The 17,767-nt window shown below is 54.5% G+C and overlaps 3 protein-coding genes across 8 annotated transcripts in view; 2 read left to right on the top strand and 1 right to left on the bottom strand.

Moving 5' to 3' along the window:
• Positions 1-9,003, bottom strand: part of RBM6 (RNA binding motif protein 6) — a 30,351-nt gene extending 21,348 nt beyond the window's left edge. For all 5 annotated transcript variants that reach the window (XM_075831980.1, XM_075831981.1, XM_075831982.1 and 2 more), the window contains exons 1-5: positions 8,897-9,003; positions 8,345-8,419; positions 2,064-4,164; positions 1,489-1,578; positions 18-87 (exon numbers count right to left, since the gene is read on the bottom strand). In XM_075831980.1, the coding sequence (XP_075688095.1) occupies positions 18-87; positions 1,489-1,578; positions 2,064-4,164; positions 8,345-8,382 (2,299 nt within the window). In that variant the 5' untranslated portion in view covers positions 8,383-8,419; positions 8,897-9,003. The remainder of the gene's footprint in view (positions 1-17; positions 88-1,488; positions 1,579-2,063; positions 4,165-8,344; positions 8,420-8,896) is intronic.
• Positions 9,004-9,032: 29 nt separating this feature from the next.
• Positions 9,033-15,603, top strand: MON1A (MON1 vesicular trafficking associated A). Of its 2 annotated transcripts, XM_075831988.1 has the most exons (7): positions 9,033-9,173; positions 9,296-9,448; positions 10,007-10,144; positions 10,217-10,639; positions 11,052-11,817; positions 12,982-13,129; positions 15,098-15,603. In XM_075831988.1, the coding sequence occupies exons 3-7, from the start codon at positions 10,012-10,014 to the stop codon at positions 15,236-15,238; spliced, it is 1,611 nt and encodes a 536-aa protein (XP_075688103.1). In that variant the 5' UTR covers positions 9,033-9,173; positions 9,296-9,448; positions 10,007-10,011; the 3' UTR covers positions 15,239-15,603. The 2 variants fall into 2 exon arrangements, with proteins under 2 accessions (XP_075688103.1, XP_075688104.1); XM_075831989.1 differs by lacking the exon at positions 9,033-9,173 and having other exon boundaries at positions 9,181-9,448.
• The window catches only part of MST1R (macrophage stimulating 1 receptor), a 101,399-nt gene continuing 99,074 nt past the window's right edge, over positions 15,443-17,767 (top strand). Inside the window, exon 1 of the mRNA XM_075831979.1 lies at positions 15,443-15,527. The gene's annotated coding sequence lies outside the window, so the exon portion shown is untranslated. The remainder of the gene's footprint in view (positions 15,528-17,767) is intronic.

The following is a 17,767-nucleotide window of genomic DNA, read 5'->3' as shown; positions in this document are numbered from 1 at the left end:
ACCGACACGTCACTCACCTGGAACATATCCGATGAGGTTCACTCCATGTTCGGGCTGGGGGTGCGCACTGGCAAGCGCAGAGAGGATCTGTGGAGCAGAGGTACAAAGAGCACAAATCAGACGCCTGCGCCTCAGCTACAACAACATACCGGCGGCTGATGGGGGGCTGCACTCTCTCCCAGGCCGATCATTGCTGAGAATAGTCTAATCTCGCCCCATAACCTCCTCATAGATATCAGATCCCCCTGCCGCGGACATTATACTGGAGAAAGCGGAGATTACCGGCGTCACTACGTCCGATACCAGAGACAACCCCGGACACCTCGTAATAGAATAGCAGCAGCCCTGACTAACACAACGGCCGTACTGATCCCCCCGGGGCAACAACACCCCACTAAACGCTCCATCACGAGACGCTCGGTCTAGAACACGGACGCTTCATCTCGCAGCTCCGCGGCGGCCGGTGGGAATTCCTCCTCACTACATCTCGTACTGTCAAACATACAACAGATCCCACACTGCTCAACCAGCCCCGAGGGCGTCCGTCCCAATCCTACAACCGCAGACATCGCCACCGCGCTCCGTTATTACACCGGACGCCTCCTGTATGGAAAATACAACGTTATCGGACAGGAAAAACGCTCCAGAATTTAGGATTATGTTCTGGGTATCAGTTGCACTTACCTCACCCTCAGTGGTGTATAATAAGTCGCCAGGGTAATGGTGAGCACCCCGACCCCAAACTCACCATCCCCGAGTCATCGGCAGGGAGCGCCAGCTTTAACATCAGCGGCAGGGCACTGAACCTCTGACTGATTGAGACCCCCCTGGACCCGCCACCCTATTATCCAGATATTATGGACTCCGATTATCAGGGTCAAAGTAACTAAATTGAACATGATTATGCTGAAAATAGACAGGCAAGACCGTGGAGGGAAAATCTAATTCCCTGCAGTTTACTGACATCCTCTGTGCTGCTGTAAATGGCACATGTATTACAGCCCTATGATCAGACTCCATTATGGGCTCCTAACCTGGTGATTGCTTAGTTTTATATATGACAGTAGTGGCCTCACTATTTATCCAATATTGGATGCTTTACACTGCAGCTCCTCTCCATAACGGCACAGCTATAATCAGCGTCTGCAGCTTAGCTGCATTGTCTATAGTCTGATGTAGCCTGAAATCCACCTGTTTTAGAGAACAAGGCTGCTGCAATGTTCCTCCCACCATGCTTTACACTGCGGCTGCTTGTTCAGATTGACTGCTGTGTATAAGCACAAGCGCAGCCGGAAGTCAGTACATTATTACAGAAAAGACCGCAACACAACTGTCGATGTACAACTATTTTGTGAAATCTAGAACTTCTATAGTAAAAAAAGTCAATAAATCTAACAGGGAGAGAAGCGGCCGCGGAGGCTCGTCACCAGCCGCTCGTCACCAGCCGCTCCCCACACGAGGCGGAGACGCAGTAACGGGACCACTTACATCTTCTCTGGACGCTCCGGTTGGGAGTCCATCCATCCATATAATCCTGGTGGCACCGTCTGGGACTGTAGTCCTCCTGTAGTCTTTATCCTGACGAGGGGAACACATTGCATTAGATAAACAGTTACTCGTCTCTGCTATGGAGCTGTCCACCATGCTGCACCTTCCTGCATCTCTCGTTTACCAACTAGCACTATTTGCTTGGCCAACTCCTCACCCCTCATTATAGTGGCTCCTTTTACTCTACAAGCAGCTTTTCCTCCGTGCTGCACCATCCGTGGAGATCATAGGACTCGCTCCGAACATTCCCAGCACTTCACACTTCTCCCCTCACCCCCTTACTTCGCTGCAGTATATGTTGGTGCCATATAAAGGTTCTGGACATCTTTAAAGTGCATCACTGTCCACAATACCCCTAATCAGCCATTTCTATGGAAGTTCTTGGTCCCCCACCTGCATACAAGTCTACACAGACCCTTCCCATCTCTCCCACTATTTGCATATTAATTAGGGGGAGAAGCAGCGTTAATTGACAAGTTTCCGACAGACAACACTCAATAAATCTCCCACAATACCTTACTCCCAGGCTGAAGGGCTTCATGGGATTTTTTGTCCGGACTATAACCGACTCTCAAATCGACATCTTTATAGTCCATGTTCCTGTAATCCGTGTCCTGTCGGCCCAGAAATTCAGCGACGGGGGAATGTCCTGCTGCGGACTTCATGGTGCTGGCAGCCGGCTGGGACATTCTGGCCATGGGCGGCTTCTCAGGAGGGTTAATGGCCGTCGGCCCCTCCGTCTCCCCAACTTTCTCTCTCTGCTGCCTTAACTCTTTAGCGGCCAGTTTTATGAAATCATAAAGAAGGCTGTGGCCAAGGACGTTCGACGAGGCCGGGCCTTTCCCAGTTCGGAGATCCTCGTCCTTCTTCTGCATGTATTTATCTGTTCGGAAGTCTTGATCTCCTCCCCCCTCAGCGGGGGCTTTACCAGCGTGGCCCTTACCGCGTAGATCCTGGTCAGTAGGACAGAGCGGCTTGCTGCCTTCTGCGGAGAATCTCGGGACTTTGTGTGCCACTTTTTTGGCTTCTTGGTGAAGATCTTCTGGTTTGGGTCGATCTCTGAAGTCCACGTCCAGCTTCCCCGGGTAGTTGCATTTGTTTGACTTGCTGTTCCCGTCTCCCTTCGCTGCAGACTGCGGCCCCTCCGGATGAGGAGCGTCATTACTCATCTTGGGCAGAGGGGACGTCTGCGGTTTGTCATAAGACAAGAAGGGGATCCTTTGATCTGAATTGGAGAGCGACTTGGGCGCCAGATCAGGAGCGGTCATCAAACTCTTCAGCGCTTTTTGTTTAGTCTCCGGCTTGGACCCATCGTCTCCAGTCTTCGCGCTCTTTTTAACGCCGTTATCTGCGCTCTTCCGGTAATCTGCATCAGCGCTCTCTGTTCCCCGGTAGTCTGAGTCGGCACTCTCTTTGTCCCGATAATCGGAGTCGCCAACCTCTATGTCCCTGTAATCGGAATCGGTGTTATCCCGGTCTCGGTAGTCTGAATCGGAGGTCTCTTTTTCTCGGTAATCAGAGTCTGCGCTGTCTTTTTCCCGATAGTCTGCATCACTATTTAGCCCGGGAATCTCAATTTTCCTCTTTTTATAGGTGGCGTTTGGCGTCTGCCCTTCCCTATAAGCAGCCCCTAAAGACTCCAGGACCCTGCGCGCTAAGCCGGCCTGCTCGTCCAGGGTCATGTCCGTCTGTAATTTCTTGCTGCTATAATCTACCTCCATGTACTCGGCGCCGGAGGCCGGCTTCTCATTGTGTAAGTAGTCAATGACCATCCTCTCTCTGTAGTCCGGACCTCTTTCTTTGTCCATGAAGTTCACATCCAGGTCGGGCTTCCTGAACCGTAAATCCAGGTCTGCAGGTTCTCGGAAATGTGCCGGACTCCCCCTCTCCTCGTAATCCACTGCCGACCTCTCCCTGTGCAGGGCCCCTCTGTCTCTGCGCAGTAACTCGGAGGATTCTCGCTCTCTCAGTGACATCTCTTCTCGCTCTCGAAACAAAGCATCAAGACGACGCTTGTACTCCAACTCCGCCACCTCCCTCTCGGCGTAATCCGGCACGGCGGCCATTCTCTGCCTGCGCTGCTCCAGCGCCTCCCGTTCCCTGAGCTCGATCTCCGCCAGCATCCGCCTCCTGTATTCCAAGCTCTCTCGTTCTCTAAAGATAGGAGGGGGAGGAAGTCTCTCTCTGTAGGCAATGGCCGGTCCTTCCTCATGTCTGTAATCCACATCCGGCATCCCTCTCTGATCAAAGTTGGACGCTTCCCTCCCTCTGTAGTCCATATCTGGGGCTAAACGAGACCGGAAATCGAGCTCATGGGCACCCATCTCCCTATACTGCGTGTCCGTCACCTCCGCTTCTCTGAAAGCCGCAGCCCTATAATTCATGGGGAGCCTCCCTCTTCTGGAGAGGGGCATCTGGTCTTCAGGCTGCATTCTGCCCTCTTCCCAACATCCATCCATGGCCATGTTTCTGCGCATGAAGGGAACACCTCCTGGGCCACCAAAGTTAGCATTAGGAACACTGGATCCTCCTTGGAAGGGGAAAGGAAGTCGTCCTCGCATTCTGGGGTGAGATCCCTGCGGCATTCTCTGTGGAAACGATTCTCCGGAGCGATCACTGAAAAAAAGAGAAAAAATTTGAATTACAAATAGTATGGAGAGCGCTAGAGGGCCGGTCCGGTGTATAGACGGCGCTAGGGGGGCCGGTCCGGTGTATAGACGGCGCTAGGGGGGCCGGTCCGGTGTATAGACGGCGCTAGGGGGGCCGGTCCGGTGTATAGACGGCGCTAGGGGGGCCGGTCCGGTGTATAGACGGCGCTAGGGGGGCCGGTCCGGTGTATAGACGGCGCTAGGGGGGCCGGTCCGGTGTATAGACGGCGCTAGGGGGGCCGGTCCGGTGTATAGACGGCGCTAGGGGGGCCGGTCCGGTGTATAGACGGCGCTAGGGGGGCCGGTCCGGTGTATAGACGGCGCTAGGGGGGCCGGTCCGGTGTATAGACGGCGCTAGGGGGGCCGGTCCGGTGTATAGACGGCGCTAGGGGGGCCGGTCCGGTGTATAGACGGCGCTAGGGGGGCCGGTCCGGTGTATAGACGGCGCTAGGGGGGCCGGTCCGGTGTATAGACGGCGCTAGGGGGGCCGGTCCGGTGTATAGACGGCGCTAGGGGGGCCGGTCCGGTGTATAGACGGCGCTAGGGGGGCCGGTCCGGTGTATAGACGGCGCTAGGGGGGCCGGTCCGGTGTATAGACGGCGCTAGGGGGGCCGGTCCGGTGTATAGACGGCGCTAGGGGGGCCGGTCCGGTGTATAGACGGCGCTAGGGGGGCCGGTCCGGTGTATAGACGGCGCTAGGGGGGCCGGTCCGGTGTATAGACGGCGCTAGGGGGGCCGGTCCGGTGTATAGACGGCGCTAGGGGGGCCGGTCCGGTGTATAGACGGCGCTAGGGGGGCCGGTCCGGTGTATAGACGGCGCTAGGGGGGCCGGTCCGGTGTATAGACGGCGCTAGGGGGGCCGGTCCGGTGTATAGACGGCGCTAGGGGGGCCGGTCCGGTGTATAGACGGCGCTAGGGGGGCCGGTCCGGTGTATAGACGGCGCTAGGGGGGCCGGTCCGGTGTATAGACGGCGCTAGGGGGGCCGGTCCGGTGTATAGACGGCGCTAGGGGGGCCGGTCCGGTGTATAGACGGCGCTAGGGGGGCCGGTCCGGTGTATAGACGGCGCTAGGGGGGCCGGTCCGGTGTATAGACGGCGCTAGGGGGGCCGGTCCGGTGTATAGACGGCGCTAGGGGGGCCGGTCCGGTGTATAGACGGCGCTAGGGGGGCCGGTCCGGTGTATAGACGGCGCTAGGGGGGCCGGTCCGGTGTATAGACGGCGCTAGGGGGGCCGGTCCGGTGTATAGACGGCGCTAGGGGGGCCGGTCCGGTGTATAGACGGCGCTAGGGGGGCCGGTCCGGTGTATAGACGGCGCTAGGGGGGCCGGTCCGGTGTATAGACGGCGCTAGGGGGGCCGGTCCGGTGTATAGACGGCGCTAGGGGGGCCGGTCCGGTGTATAGACGGCGCTAGGGGGGCCGGTCCGGTGTATAGACGGCGCTAGGGGGGCCGGTCCGGTGTATAGACGGCGCTAGGGGGGCCGGTCCGGTGTATAGACGGCGCTAGGGGGGCCGGTCCGGTGTATAGACGGCGCTAGGGGGGCCGGTCCGGTGTATAGACGGCGCTAGGGGGGCCGGTCCGGTGTATAGACGGCGCTAGGGGGGCCGGTCCGGTGTATAGACGGCGCTAGGGGGGCCCGTCCGGTGTATAGACGGCGCTAGGGGGGGCCCGTCCGGTGTATAGACCGCGCTAGGGGGGGGCCCGTCCAGTGTATAGACCGCGCTAGGGGGGGGCCCGTCCAGTGTATAGACCGCGCTAGGGGGGGGCCCGTCCAGTGTATAGACCGCGCTAGGGGGGGGCCCGTCCAGTGTATAGACCGCGCTAGGGGGGGGCCCGTCCAGTGTATAGACCGCGCTAGGGGGGGGCCCGTCCAGTGTATAGACCGCGCTAGGGGGGGGCCCGTCCAGTGTATAGACCGCGCTAGGGGGGGGCCCGTCCAGTGTATAGACCGCGCTAGGGGGGGGCCCGTCCAGTGTATAGACCGCGCTAGGGGGGGGCCCGTCCAGTGTATAGACCGCGCTAGGGGGGGGCCCGTCCAGTGTATAGACCGCGCTAGGGGGGGGCCCGTCCAGTGTATAGACCGCGCTAGGGGGGGGCCCGTCCAGTGTATAGACCGCGCTAGGGGGGGGCCCGTCCAGTGTATAGACCGCGCTAGGGGGGGGCCCGTCCAGTGTATAGACCGCGCTAGGGGGGGGCCCGTCCAGTGTATAGACCGCGCTAGGGGGGGGCCCGTCCAGTGTATAGACCGCGCTAGGGGGGGGCCCGTCCAGTGTATAGACCGCGCTAGGGGGGGGCCCGTCCAGTGTATAGACCGCGCTAGGGGGGGGCCCGTCCAGTGTATAGACCGCGCTAGGGGGGGGCCCGTCCAGTGTATAGACCGCGCTAGGGGGGGGCCCGTCCAGTGTATAGACCGCGCTAGGGGGGGGCCCGTCCAGTGTATAGACCGCGCTAGGGGGGGGCCCGTCCAGTGTATAGACCGCGCTAGGGGGGGGCCCGTCCAGTGTATAGACCGCGCTAGGGGGAGGGCCCGTCCAGTGTATAGACCGCGCTAGGGGGGGGCCCGTCCAGTGTATAGACCGCGCTAGGGGGGGGCCCGTCCAGTGTATAGACCGCGCTAGGGGGGGGGCCCGTCCAGTGTATAGACCGCGCTAGGGGGGGGCCCGTCCAGTGTATAGACCGCGCTAGGGGGGGGCCCGTCCAGTGTATAGACCGCGCTAGGGGGGGGCCCGTCCAGTGTATAGACCGCGCTAGGGGGGGGCCCGTCCAGTGTATAGACCGCGCTAGGGGGGGGCCCGTCCAGTGTATAGACCGCGCTAGGGGGGGCCCGTCCAGTGTATAGACCGCGCTAGGGGGGGGGGGGCCCGTCGATTGTGTATAGACCACGCTAGGGGGGGGGCCCGTCCAGTATATGGACCGCGCTAGGGGGGGGGGGGGCCCGTCCAGTATATGGACCGCGCTAGGGGGGGGCCCGTCCAGTATATGGACCGCGCTAGGGGGGGGGGGGGGCCCGTCCAGTATATGGACCGCGCTAGGGGGGGGGCCCGTCCAGTATATGGACCGCGCTAGGGGGGGGGGCCCGTCCAGTATATGGACCGCGCTAAGGGGGGGGGCCCGTCCAGTATATGGACCGCGCTAGGGGGGGGGGCCCGTCCAGTATATGGACCGCGCTAGGGGGGGGGCCCGTCCAGTATATGGACCGCGCTAGGGGGGGGGGCCCGTCCAGTATATGGACCGCGCTAGGGGGGGGGGGCCCGTCCAGTATATAGACCGCGCAATGGGGGGGCCCGTCCAGTATATGGACCGCGCTAGGGGTGCCCGTCCAGTATATAGACCGCACTAGGGGGGGCCCGTCCAGTATATAGACCGCGCTAGGGGGGGCCGTCCAGTATATAGACCGCACTAGGGGGGGCCGGTCCAGTATATAGACCGCACTAGGGGGGGCCCGTCCAGTATATAGACCGCACTAGGGGGGGTCCGTCCAGTATATAGACCGCGCTAGGGGGGCCCGTCCAGTATATAGACCGCACTAGGGGGGGCCGGTCCAGTATATAGACCGCACTAGGGGGGGCCCGTCCAGTACATAGACCGCACTAGGGGGGGTCCGTCCAGTATATAGACCGCACTAGGGGGGGCCGGTCCAGTATATAGACCGCACTAGGGGGGGCCCGTCCAGTACATAGACCGCACTAGGGGGGGTCCGTCCAGTACATAGACCGCACTAGGGGGGGCCGGTCCAGTATATAGACCGCACTAGGGGGGGTCCGTCCAGTATATAGACCGCACTAGGGGGGGTCCGTCCAGTATATAGACCGCACTAGGGGGGGCCGGTCCAGTATATAGACCGCACTAGGGGGGGCCGGTCCAGTATATAGACCGCACTAGGGGGGGCCGGTCCAGTATATAGACCGCACTAGGGGGGGCCGGTCCAGTATATAGACCGCACTAGGGGGGGCCGGTCCAGTATATAGACCGCACTAGGGGGGGTCCGTCCAGTATATAGACCGCGCTAGGGGGGCCCGTCCAGTGTATAGACGTTCTGCTCTAATATTCCCGGACCTGTGACGCGGTGGCGTCCGATTGCGTCCGTCCTGATGTTACCGGTAAGTTCTACGTTTTATTAGTTTGTGGTTTTTAAGATCAAGCACTCACCGAAATCCCGCAGCGGGTTGTCGGGGGGCGCCCCACATGTTTACGGTCAGAGGTTCACGTCACCCGAAGATGAATCTGTGGAAGAAAACACGGACAGCTCAACGATCCATCGCAGTCTGCGCGGTAAATCACGTGACTTCTAGAAGGACATAGAATCTCCAACATGGCCGCCGCCTCATCATAGCGCAGGCGATTCCCTATAGGAGGACTGACCAGTCGCGGAGCCGGTGATCTACGTGGACACAATGGCCGCTCCTCCGCGGAGGCGACAGAGATCTCTGCACTGAGGTCGTCCTAATTCTATAATGTTACTGAGAAATCATGTGACATCCGTGACGTCATGTATATAACGGGAACTACAAGACCCAGCCACTCCAGGGGAGGACTCCCAGCATCCTCTGCTCCGTCACTACGCCCTGACGGAACGTCTATATCCTGTGGGACTACAAACCCTATCAGGTATCCCTGTTATACATTGTGTAGAACTACAAGCCCCAGTGTGTGGCAGAGTCTCGACACCCAGCACCAATCACTCTCCCCGGGCTCCGTTACCCGTCACAGCCGCTCAGCTCCAGGTCCTCGCCGCCTCTTTCTCTCACGGGCCGACGGCAGAAACTTCCGCTCTAAAGCGGAAATACGTCACACGCTTCTACTCGCGGGAACTGTTCCCTGTGCGTCAGAAACAGCGGAAATAATGCGATGTAAACTACAGACCCCGACAGCCAGTGCGCGAGGAGGGGGCGATGCCGGAAAATGTAGTCCCCGTGCTGACCTGGATGTGTCGCACATTCTATACGATGGTTATTGTATTCCGCTGCAGACATTATAGGTGAGATCTACATACGGGGGTGCGCTGTGGTACTACAAGTCCCAGCCCCTCACAGCAGGAGGAAGTGCCCGGCGTGTCCGTCCTCCTGACGCTGTTCATGTTCTCATTGTTTTCTACTCCAGACTTGTGATTGCCCAGAAAACTACAATCCCCACAATACACCGGGGAGGGCCCTGACCTCAGACAATGCTGTGTATGGGAGCCGGGGCTGTCACCAAGAACCGGGCGCTCAACCCTGCAGTCACTGACCGAGGCGAGACGTGGAGCGCTGGCAGGTAAGAGGCGAAACACCCGCGGCCTCCAATATATACCGTATATAATATATCACATGACATGTACCGTATATAATGTATCTAATCTATGAGGTGTACCGTATATAATGTATCTATGACATGTACCGTATATAATGTATCTAATCTATGACATGTACCGTATATAATGTATCTATAATGTATGACATGTACCGTATATAATGTATCTAATCTATGACATGTACCGTATATAATGTATCTATAATGTATGACATGTAACGTATATAATGTATCTAATCTATGAGGTGTACTGTATATAATGTATGACACGTACCATATATAATGTATCTATAAAATGACGTGTACTGTATATAATATATCTATAATATGACGTGTACTGTATACAGTGTATGAGATGGTCTGTATACAATCTATATAGCTGCAGCTGTCAGAACATGCTGGGAGTTGTGGTTTTGCAGCAGTTGGGAGGTACAGGTTTGTGGCCACAGATGTAGGTGAATGTGCGCAGCGTTATTATTGGCTCGTCACCACTTTAATGGCGTTTGTGTCTCTTTCGTGCAGCGCTCATGGCGTCCGATGTGGATAAACGCTCACAATGGGAAACTGCGACATCCACAGCGGCTTCATCTCTGTCTGGAGAACTGGGTAATGATCGGTCTGAGAGCCCAGCCCCCGCATTGATCCAGGGAACGGAGCCCGGTGAGTGTCAGCTCTGCAGTCCACTCTGGAGCATGAAGAGCTTCGCTCTGACGTTTGCTGTTCTCTCTCCAGGGGCCAGCCAGGATGAAGCCATGTTTGTCCACGCTCAGTCATACGAGGACCTCACCGGGGAGGTGGACGGGGCGACTTCTGCCTGTTCTGGCCCAGAGAGGAGGATGGAGAACATGGAGGAAATCACTGAGGACTTCAGTAAGCTCAGCACCCAGCTCAGTGTAAGCTCCTCCCACAGCGACGACGTGACGCCTGAGTGTGGGGACATGGACCCCGCATTACCCCAAGAAGGAGACGGAGGACTGCGGCCGCTGGATGACTGGTACCGGCACCAGAAACACGTGTTTGTGCTGAGTGAAGCAGGAAAGCCGGTGTATTCTCGCTATCAGTCAGAGGAGGCGCTGTCCAGCACGGCCGGGGTCATGGTGGCGCTTGTGTCATTTCTGGAGACGGACAAAAACGCCATCCGTTCCATCCATGCAGGTACCAGTCCAAGAAACGTTCCTCCAAATACACATCCCTCGTGTCCTCCTCCTCCTTCTCCCTCCTCCGTCCTCCATCCTCCGTCCGCGGAGCATTCTTCTGATGTATATCTGCTTCCAGGAAAGCTGGGTGACACTGATCTTTCCCGTACTCCTGAGTGCCTGATCTTCGTAGTTATTCTGTGCTACATCCCCCGCATCAGTAGAAAACCGGGTGACAACCCCTAGGAGAGCAGTAATACGGCCATACTGGTGGTCACCCAGCTTTCCCAAAACCAGATGTAACTGAAAAATGGCTGAACAGATTCTTTACAGCAACGGAGCAGCAGAGGAGGAGCCCAGGATTTCTATATATGGGGGGGGGGGGGGGTCTATACTTTATATCTCTATTACATAATGGCGTTCTCTTGCAGACGGCTACACGGTGGTGTTTGTGCGCCGCTCCCCGCTGGTGCTGGTTTCCGTGTCGCACACTCGGCAGTCGGAGCAGGAGATCGCACAGGAGCTGCTCTACGTTTACTACCAGATTGTCAGCCTGGTCACCGGGACGCAGCTCCACCACCTGTTCCAGCAACGCCCCAGCTACGACCTGCGGCGACTGCTGTCCGGCTCCGAGCGCATCACGGACAACCTGCTGGACTCCATGGACACGGACCCCAGCTTCCTCCTGGCCGCCGTCCGCTGCTTACCCTTAACCTCAGCACTGCGGGAATCTGCCACAAACTGTCTCCAGCAAGCCAAGGCCAAGAGCCTGGTGTTCTCCATCCTGATGTGCCGGAGGCAGCTGGTCACCCTGGTCCGGAGGAAGGATCAATATCTGCACCCAATTGACATCCACCTGCTCTTCACCCTGGTGACGTCCTCCAGCTCCTTCCGGGAGGGCGAGGCCTGGACACCCGTCTGCCTCCCAAAGTTCAACCCGTCCGGCTTCTTCCATACTCACATCTCGTACCTGAGCCACAAGCCGGAGCTCTGCCTCATGATGGTGTCCACTGACCGCGAGGACTTCTTCACCGCCTCCGACTGCAAAAGGAAGATTGTGGAGAGGCTGGAGAAGCGAGGGACGTGGGCGCCATTGAAGGAAGCTCTGAGGACCGCGCTCTACGTTGTGGAACAGGTTGGGATCCCAGAACTGAGACATTTCCTGTACAAGTCCAAGAGCTCCGGACTATTCACCAGGTGAGGAGGATGATCCAGACCGATCCTCGTGAGACCAGAGATCAGCGGTGCCCAATCCATGGCTGGCTGTAGACAGCCGCTCGTACCAGACATAGACCGGCCCCAGCGTCCGTGATTGCTGCGCGTGTCGTTTTACAAGCGGTCACATAATTACTTTACACGGCACTTTCCAGTGTTTTCATCGTATAATGAAGAATTCTGCCACTTTATAATCAACTTTGTGTTTCGGTTTCTCGTCATTTTCAAAAATTCTGCTTTCTGTGAACATTCATTGTTTACATTCACAGGCAGCAAACTGTCCCGACCAAGTCCTGCTCGCACAGCTGAAGGTTTATCACAATGTATCGACAATCCTCTGTGAGGTAAATATTCTGGGCTCCAGACTGATCCATTGTAACAAACAGAAGAGATTTGTGCTGTTGCTGTTTATCCAGTCTAGATTGCCAACGTATTGCTGGATAGCTGTGTGAGCAGGACTAGTGCTGGATGAGTTTTCAACAATGGATGTTTTCATTCACTGACAGCAAGCAGGAAGTGAAATACCAAGTCTGTTAGGAAGTTGCAGAACTTTTCATTCACAATGATGACACGTTCTTTAAAGAAGACTGGACACCGGCCCTTTAAAGTCTAATTATCGTGTCCTGCTAGAAGTGCTGTAGGGTCCCCCATGTAGGGGCTCTCGCCCTGTAGGCTCAGGGCAGTATCTGGGGTGTCTTGTGACCCCTCCTGAAACTCAGTCAGGGGGTGCTCTCCTTTAGAGTTGCTGATAATGAGGAGGGGCGATCTGCTATAGGAGCTCGAAGTCTTGTAGCCTTCATGTAGGAGCCCCTGCTGGGCCCTCTGCTGATGGTGCGGGGGAGGGGGGGAGTCACCTAAACCAGAGTCTGAGAAATCGGGGACAGAGCAGCAGAGATCTGAGCGACGAGACAAAGATGGTGGTGAATGGATGAAGAGCAGGTCCAAAATGTGCAACTCCTAGAAACCCTTCAGCAGCTTCTGTCTCGTCACTCGGGTCCCTGCTGCTCTGCCCTCTTCCCCGGTGACAGGTCCCCTAGAAGCTGCAGCGTCTGGAGCCCCCGACTCTATAAACACTCGTCGCTTGCACAGTAGGATTAATTTTACCCACGTGACGCTGGTCCTGATGATCATGTGATGTCCCCACAGTCCAGCGATGACCGCGCCTTACAACACGGAGGAAGAAAAGAAGAGTCTGGTGTCCCTGTACCAGTATCTGCACGGCAGAGCCCACTGCAGCTCCCACCCGCTCACAACCATCTACCACGTGGGGCCCCAAGAGAACATACTGGCCTGGGTGAGTACTGGAAGGGGCAGAGCTCCAAATCCAGATACATAGAGCTACATAATAAAGCTCTGTCTGACTGCAGCCACCACTAGGGGGAGCTCACGACGTACAGATATATACAGCCCGCATAGAGATACATGATAACATTCTGCTGCCTGCAGCCACCACTAGAGGGAGCTCACGACGTACAGATATATACAGCTCCCATAGAGTTACATGATAACATTCTACTGTCTGCAGTCACCACTAGAGGGAGCTCACTACATACAGATATATACAGCTCCCATAGAGTTACATGATAACATTCTACTGCATGCAGCCACCACTAGAGGGAGCTCACTACATACAGAAATATACAGCTCCCATAGAGTTACATGATAAAATTCTGCTGCCTGCAGCCACCACTAGGAGGAGCTCACTACATACAGATATATACAGCTCCCATAGAGGTACATGATAACATTCTGCTGCCTGCAGCCACCACCGGGGGGGAGCTCACTACATACAGATATATACAGCTCCCATAGAGTTACATGATAACATTCTGCTGTCTGCAGTCACCACTAGGGGGAGTTCACTACATACAGATACATACAGCTCCCATAGAGTTACATGGTAACATTCTGCTGCCTGCAGTCACCACTAGGGGGAGCACACTTCATACAGATATATACAGCTCCCATAGAGTTACATGATAACATTCTGCTGTCTGCAGTCACCACTAGGGGGAGCTCACTACATACAGATATATACAGCTCCCATAGAGTTACATGATAACATTCTGCTGCCTGCAGCCACCACTAGAGGGAGCTCACTACATACAGATATATACAGCTCCCATAGAGTTACATGGTAACATTTTGCTGTCTGTAGTCACCACTAGGGGGAGCTCACTACATACAGATACATACCGCTCCCATAGAGTTACATGATAACATATTGCTGTCTGTAGTCACCACTAGGGGGAGCTCACTACATACAGATATATACAGCTCCCATAGAGTTACATGATAACATTCTACTGCCTGCAGTCACCTCTAGGGGGAGCTCACTACATACAGATATATACAGCTCCCATAGAGTTACATGATAACATTCTGCTGCCTGCAGTCACCACTAGAGGGAGCTCACTAAATACAGATATATAGAGTTACATGATAACATATTGCTGTCTGTAGTCACCACTAGGGGGAGCTCACTACATACAGATATATACAGCTCCCATAGAGTTACATGATACCATTCTACTGCCTGCAGTCACCACTAGAGGGAGCTCACTACATACAGATATATACAGCTCCCATAGAGTTACATGATAACATATTGCTGTCTGTAGTCACCACTAGGGGGAGCTCATGGTGTACAGATGTATACAGCCACCACTAGGGGGAGCTCATGGTGTACAGATTTATTATTGAATTCAGTGGGACTTTTCATGTGACCATGGCTGTGGTAAGGGAAGCAGTGGATTTGGAGTTCTGTATCAGAAAATTAGTTCTGATTTCTATAGAGAGACAGCCGCCTTTCATATCGGGGCACAGGTTTGCTGAGAGCCATGGCCGCTGCTGGGGAAGTGTTACCTGGTGGCTGTTCAGATAACTGGCGTCATGTAATACTGGACATCTAGAGTCCCATAGTGCGGGATCCCCCTAATATGGCGTCAGCCAGGGTTTGTTTTTCTTAGACCCCCCTCAACATGATGCTGCCTGTCTGTATAATGAGAAGTTATGCAACTAATAGACTTTGTATTTCATTAACTCACCAACTCTGCTTGCTGTCTGTGAATTTATAAGTGGCCGTATTGCCTCTGCCTGACTTAATGGGACCGAACAGGAGGCGTTTATAAGTTATATATGAAGACTAGTCACCATGACTCCTCCCGCATTACTACCCAGCTTTCCTAGAACCCTGAACGTTCTGCATCAATATGGCAGCCCGGTCAGCAGGCGCCTCTCATCGCTCTCATGCTCTTTGCAGGTGACGGAGGCTTTTGAACTCTACATGTGTTTCAGCCCCTTGGGGACGAAGTCCTCCGCTGTAAATGGCGTCTCCCGTCTTCTACGCTGGATCCGCAAGGAGGAGGAGAAACTGTTCATCCTGAGCTCCCCCACATACTGACGCAGGGACCCCAGAAACCCCCCACTGACCAAAGATGATGGTGCTGCCCGGAAGGAAAGCGCCGCCACTATCCAGCAATATCCCCACAATCACTAAATCCTGCGCCAAAGACAAAGCGCCAGAACCTCTGCAGAGATGTGTGTACATATCGGAGCTGTCGCCAGGTTTGATGGTTTCCGCTGCGTTGGTGCGTGGACTTTATATTGAACACTACATGATGACATGCGGGCAGGGTCCCGTGTTCTGCCTCCGCTCCTCACATCCGGCGCCGGCGGCAGCCACAATGTCTGTAAGCGTCTCGTCTTATTTCACGTGTTGTATGATTGGAATTCATCTAAACATGAAGTGATTTTCTGTAGTCTGCAGCGCCGCCGTCCTGCCGCCATGATTACATACATCCGATGTGCGCCTAAACAACAATATACCAGAATACTGATGAGGGACTCTGTTCCATCAGGGCTTATACTCCAGTCACATCCAGAGCTGCAGTTACTATTCTGCTATAACATTATTCCTTATACTCTAGTCACATTCAGAGCTGCAATTACTATTCTGTTGTTTCACAGTGTCTTATACTGAGGTCTTACAGCTTGTGAAACCAGCAGAACTGAGAGTGCAGCTCTGGGTGTGACTGGAGTATAAGACATGATGTCACTCAGGATCAGTGCTGCAATGCCTTCTATGTGGCGCACAAATCGTCTGGATTTTTCCTGTATGAGAAATACGAAGCCACATAAAACGCATCGTGATCCGGGACGCGGAGACGTGATCTGCACAGTGCGGTTCTCCGGCTTTTATCATCAGGCCGTTTTTCGCTCTAACATTCTGCGCTAATTATAGGGGGTGGAGCTTCTAATCCCATGCATAGCCATAGGGGCATTCCCCTTATAGTAAGGGATGGCGTATCGCTAGGTGACGACATCAAATCGATATCATTGGGGGCCCGACGTCTGACACCCCTAACGAACTTCAGAATGAAGGGGCCAATTTGCTAGGTGTTGTGACTCTTTCCCAGATCTTCCCTGCACCGCGGCGCTGCCGGCCACACACTGTAGGTTCACGTGAATGGAGCGGTGTCGCACTTCTGTCTCCATTGTTTTCAGGATCAGCCGTGTCCCAAAGGTCAATCCCCCCCCCCCCCCCCCATTATAATGTTACGGCCCCAGCAATACGTTCTAACATTCTAAGATACAAATACCCCTGTGAAGGGAATGTCATCACAAAATAACCTATTGTTTAAAGAGTCTCTGTCCCCACATTATGAGTGCCCTGTGTCCTATATAAGATCGGCGCTGTAATGTGGGTGACAGGAATGCTTTATATTTAGAAAAACCATCTATTTTCACCACTTTATGAGCGATTTTTAGCTTTATGCTAATTAGTTCCTTTATGAACAAGTGGGCGTTGTACAGGGGAGTGTATGATGCTGACCAATCAGTGACCAATCAGCGACCAATCAGTGACCAATCAGCGTCATGCACTTCTCCCCATTCATTTACACTGCAGATAGCTATATAGCTAGATCACTGTGTGCAGCCTCATACACAAACCCCAACATTACTACAGTGTCCTGATGATGAATATACATCACTACCAGCCTGGACGTCATGTCTATTCAGAATCCTGACACTTCTGTAGCGTCTCTGTGATATTCCAGCAAGCCACGCGTAATCTCTTGAGATTACGATGTAGCCTGTCATTTCAAACGAGATTACGCGTGGCTTGCTGGAATCTCATAGAAAAGATTCAGAAGTGTCAGGATTGTGAATACACATGTCGTCCTGGCCTGGAGGTGATGTATAGTCATTATCAGGACACTGTAGTAATGTTATAGTGTGTGTATGAGGCTGCACATAACTATACCGCTATCTGCAGTGTAAATGAACGGGGAGAAGTGTATGACGCTGATTGGTCACTGATTGGTCAGCGTCATACACTCCCCTGTACAACGCCCACTTGGGCTTTAAGAAACTCATTAGCATAAAGCAAAAAATCGCTCAAAGTGGTAACAATAGATAATTTTTCTAAATAAAAAGCACTGCTGTCACCTACATTACAGCGCCGATCACATCATGTAGGAGACAGGGCATTTATAATCTGGTGACAGCCTCTTTATTACTAGGACCACTGTTCTCTACATTACAGCACCGATCACATCATGTAGGAGACAGGGCACTTATAATCTGGTGACAGCCTCTTTATTACTAGGACCACTGTTCTCTACAGCGCTGATCACATCATGTAGGAGACAGGGCACTTATAATGTGGTGACAGCCTCTTTATTACTAGGACCACTGTCCTCTACATTACAGCGCTGATCACATTATGTAGGAGAGCGGACACTTATAATCTGGAGACAGCCCCTTTATTACTAGGACCACTGTTATCTACATTACAGCACTGATGAGATTATGTAGGAGATAGGACACATATAATGTGGTGACAGCCTCTTTATTACTAGGACCACTGTCCTCTACATTACAGCGCCGATCACATTATGTAGGAGACAGGCCACTTATAATCTGGTGA

The sequence above is a fragment of the Rhinoderma darwinii genome, chromosome 7, assembly GCF_050947455.1.
Source record: "Rhinoderma darwinii isolate aRhiDar2 chromosome 7, aRhiDar2.hap1, whole genome shotgun sequence".
Classification (NCBI taxonomy): domain Eukaryota; kingdom Metazoa; phylum Chordata; class Amphibia; order Anura; family Rhinodermatidae; genus Rhinoderma; species Rhinoderma darwinii.
Note: the sequence above shows the minus strand (reverse complement) of the source record. Positions and strands in the feature narration are given on the sequence as shown.

What these genes read in the sequence shown, in the direction of transcription:
- MON1A (XM_075831988.1), top strand. Translation starts at nt 10,012, where the DNA reads ATGGCGTCCGATGTGGATAAACGCTCACAATGGGAAACTGCGACATCC. An exon ending in CATCCGTTCCATCCATGCAG is followed by an intron (nt 10,640 to 11,051) that starts GTACCAGTCCAA and finishes GTTCTCTTGCAG; the next exon opens with ACGGCTACACGGTGGTGTTT. An exon ending in AGCTCCGGACTATTCACCAG is followed by an intron (nt 11,818 to 12,981) that starts GTGAGGAGGATG and finishes ATGTCCCCACAG; the next exon opens with TCCAGCGATGACCGCGCCTT.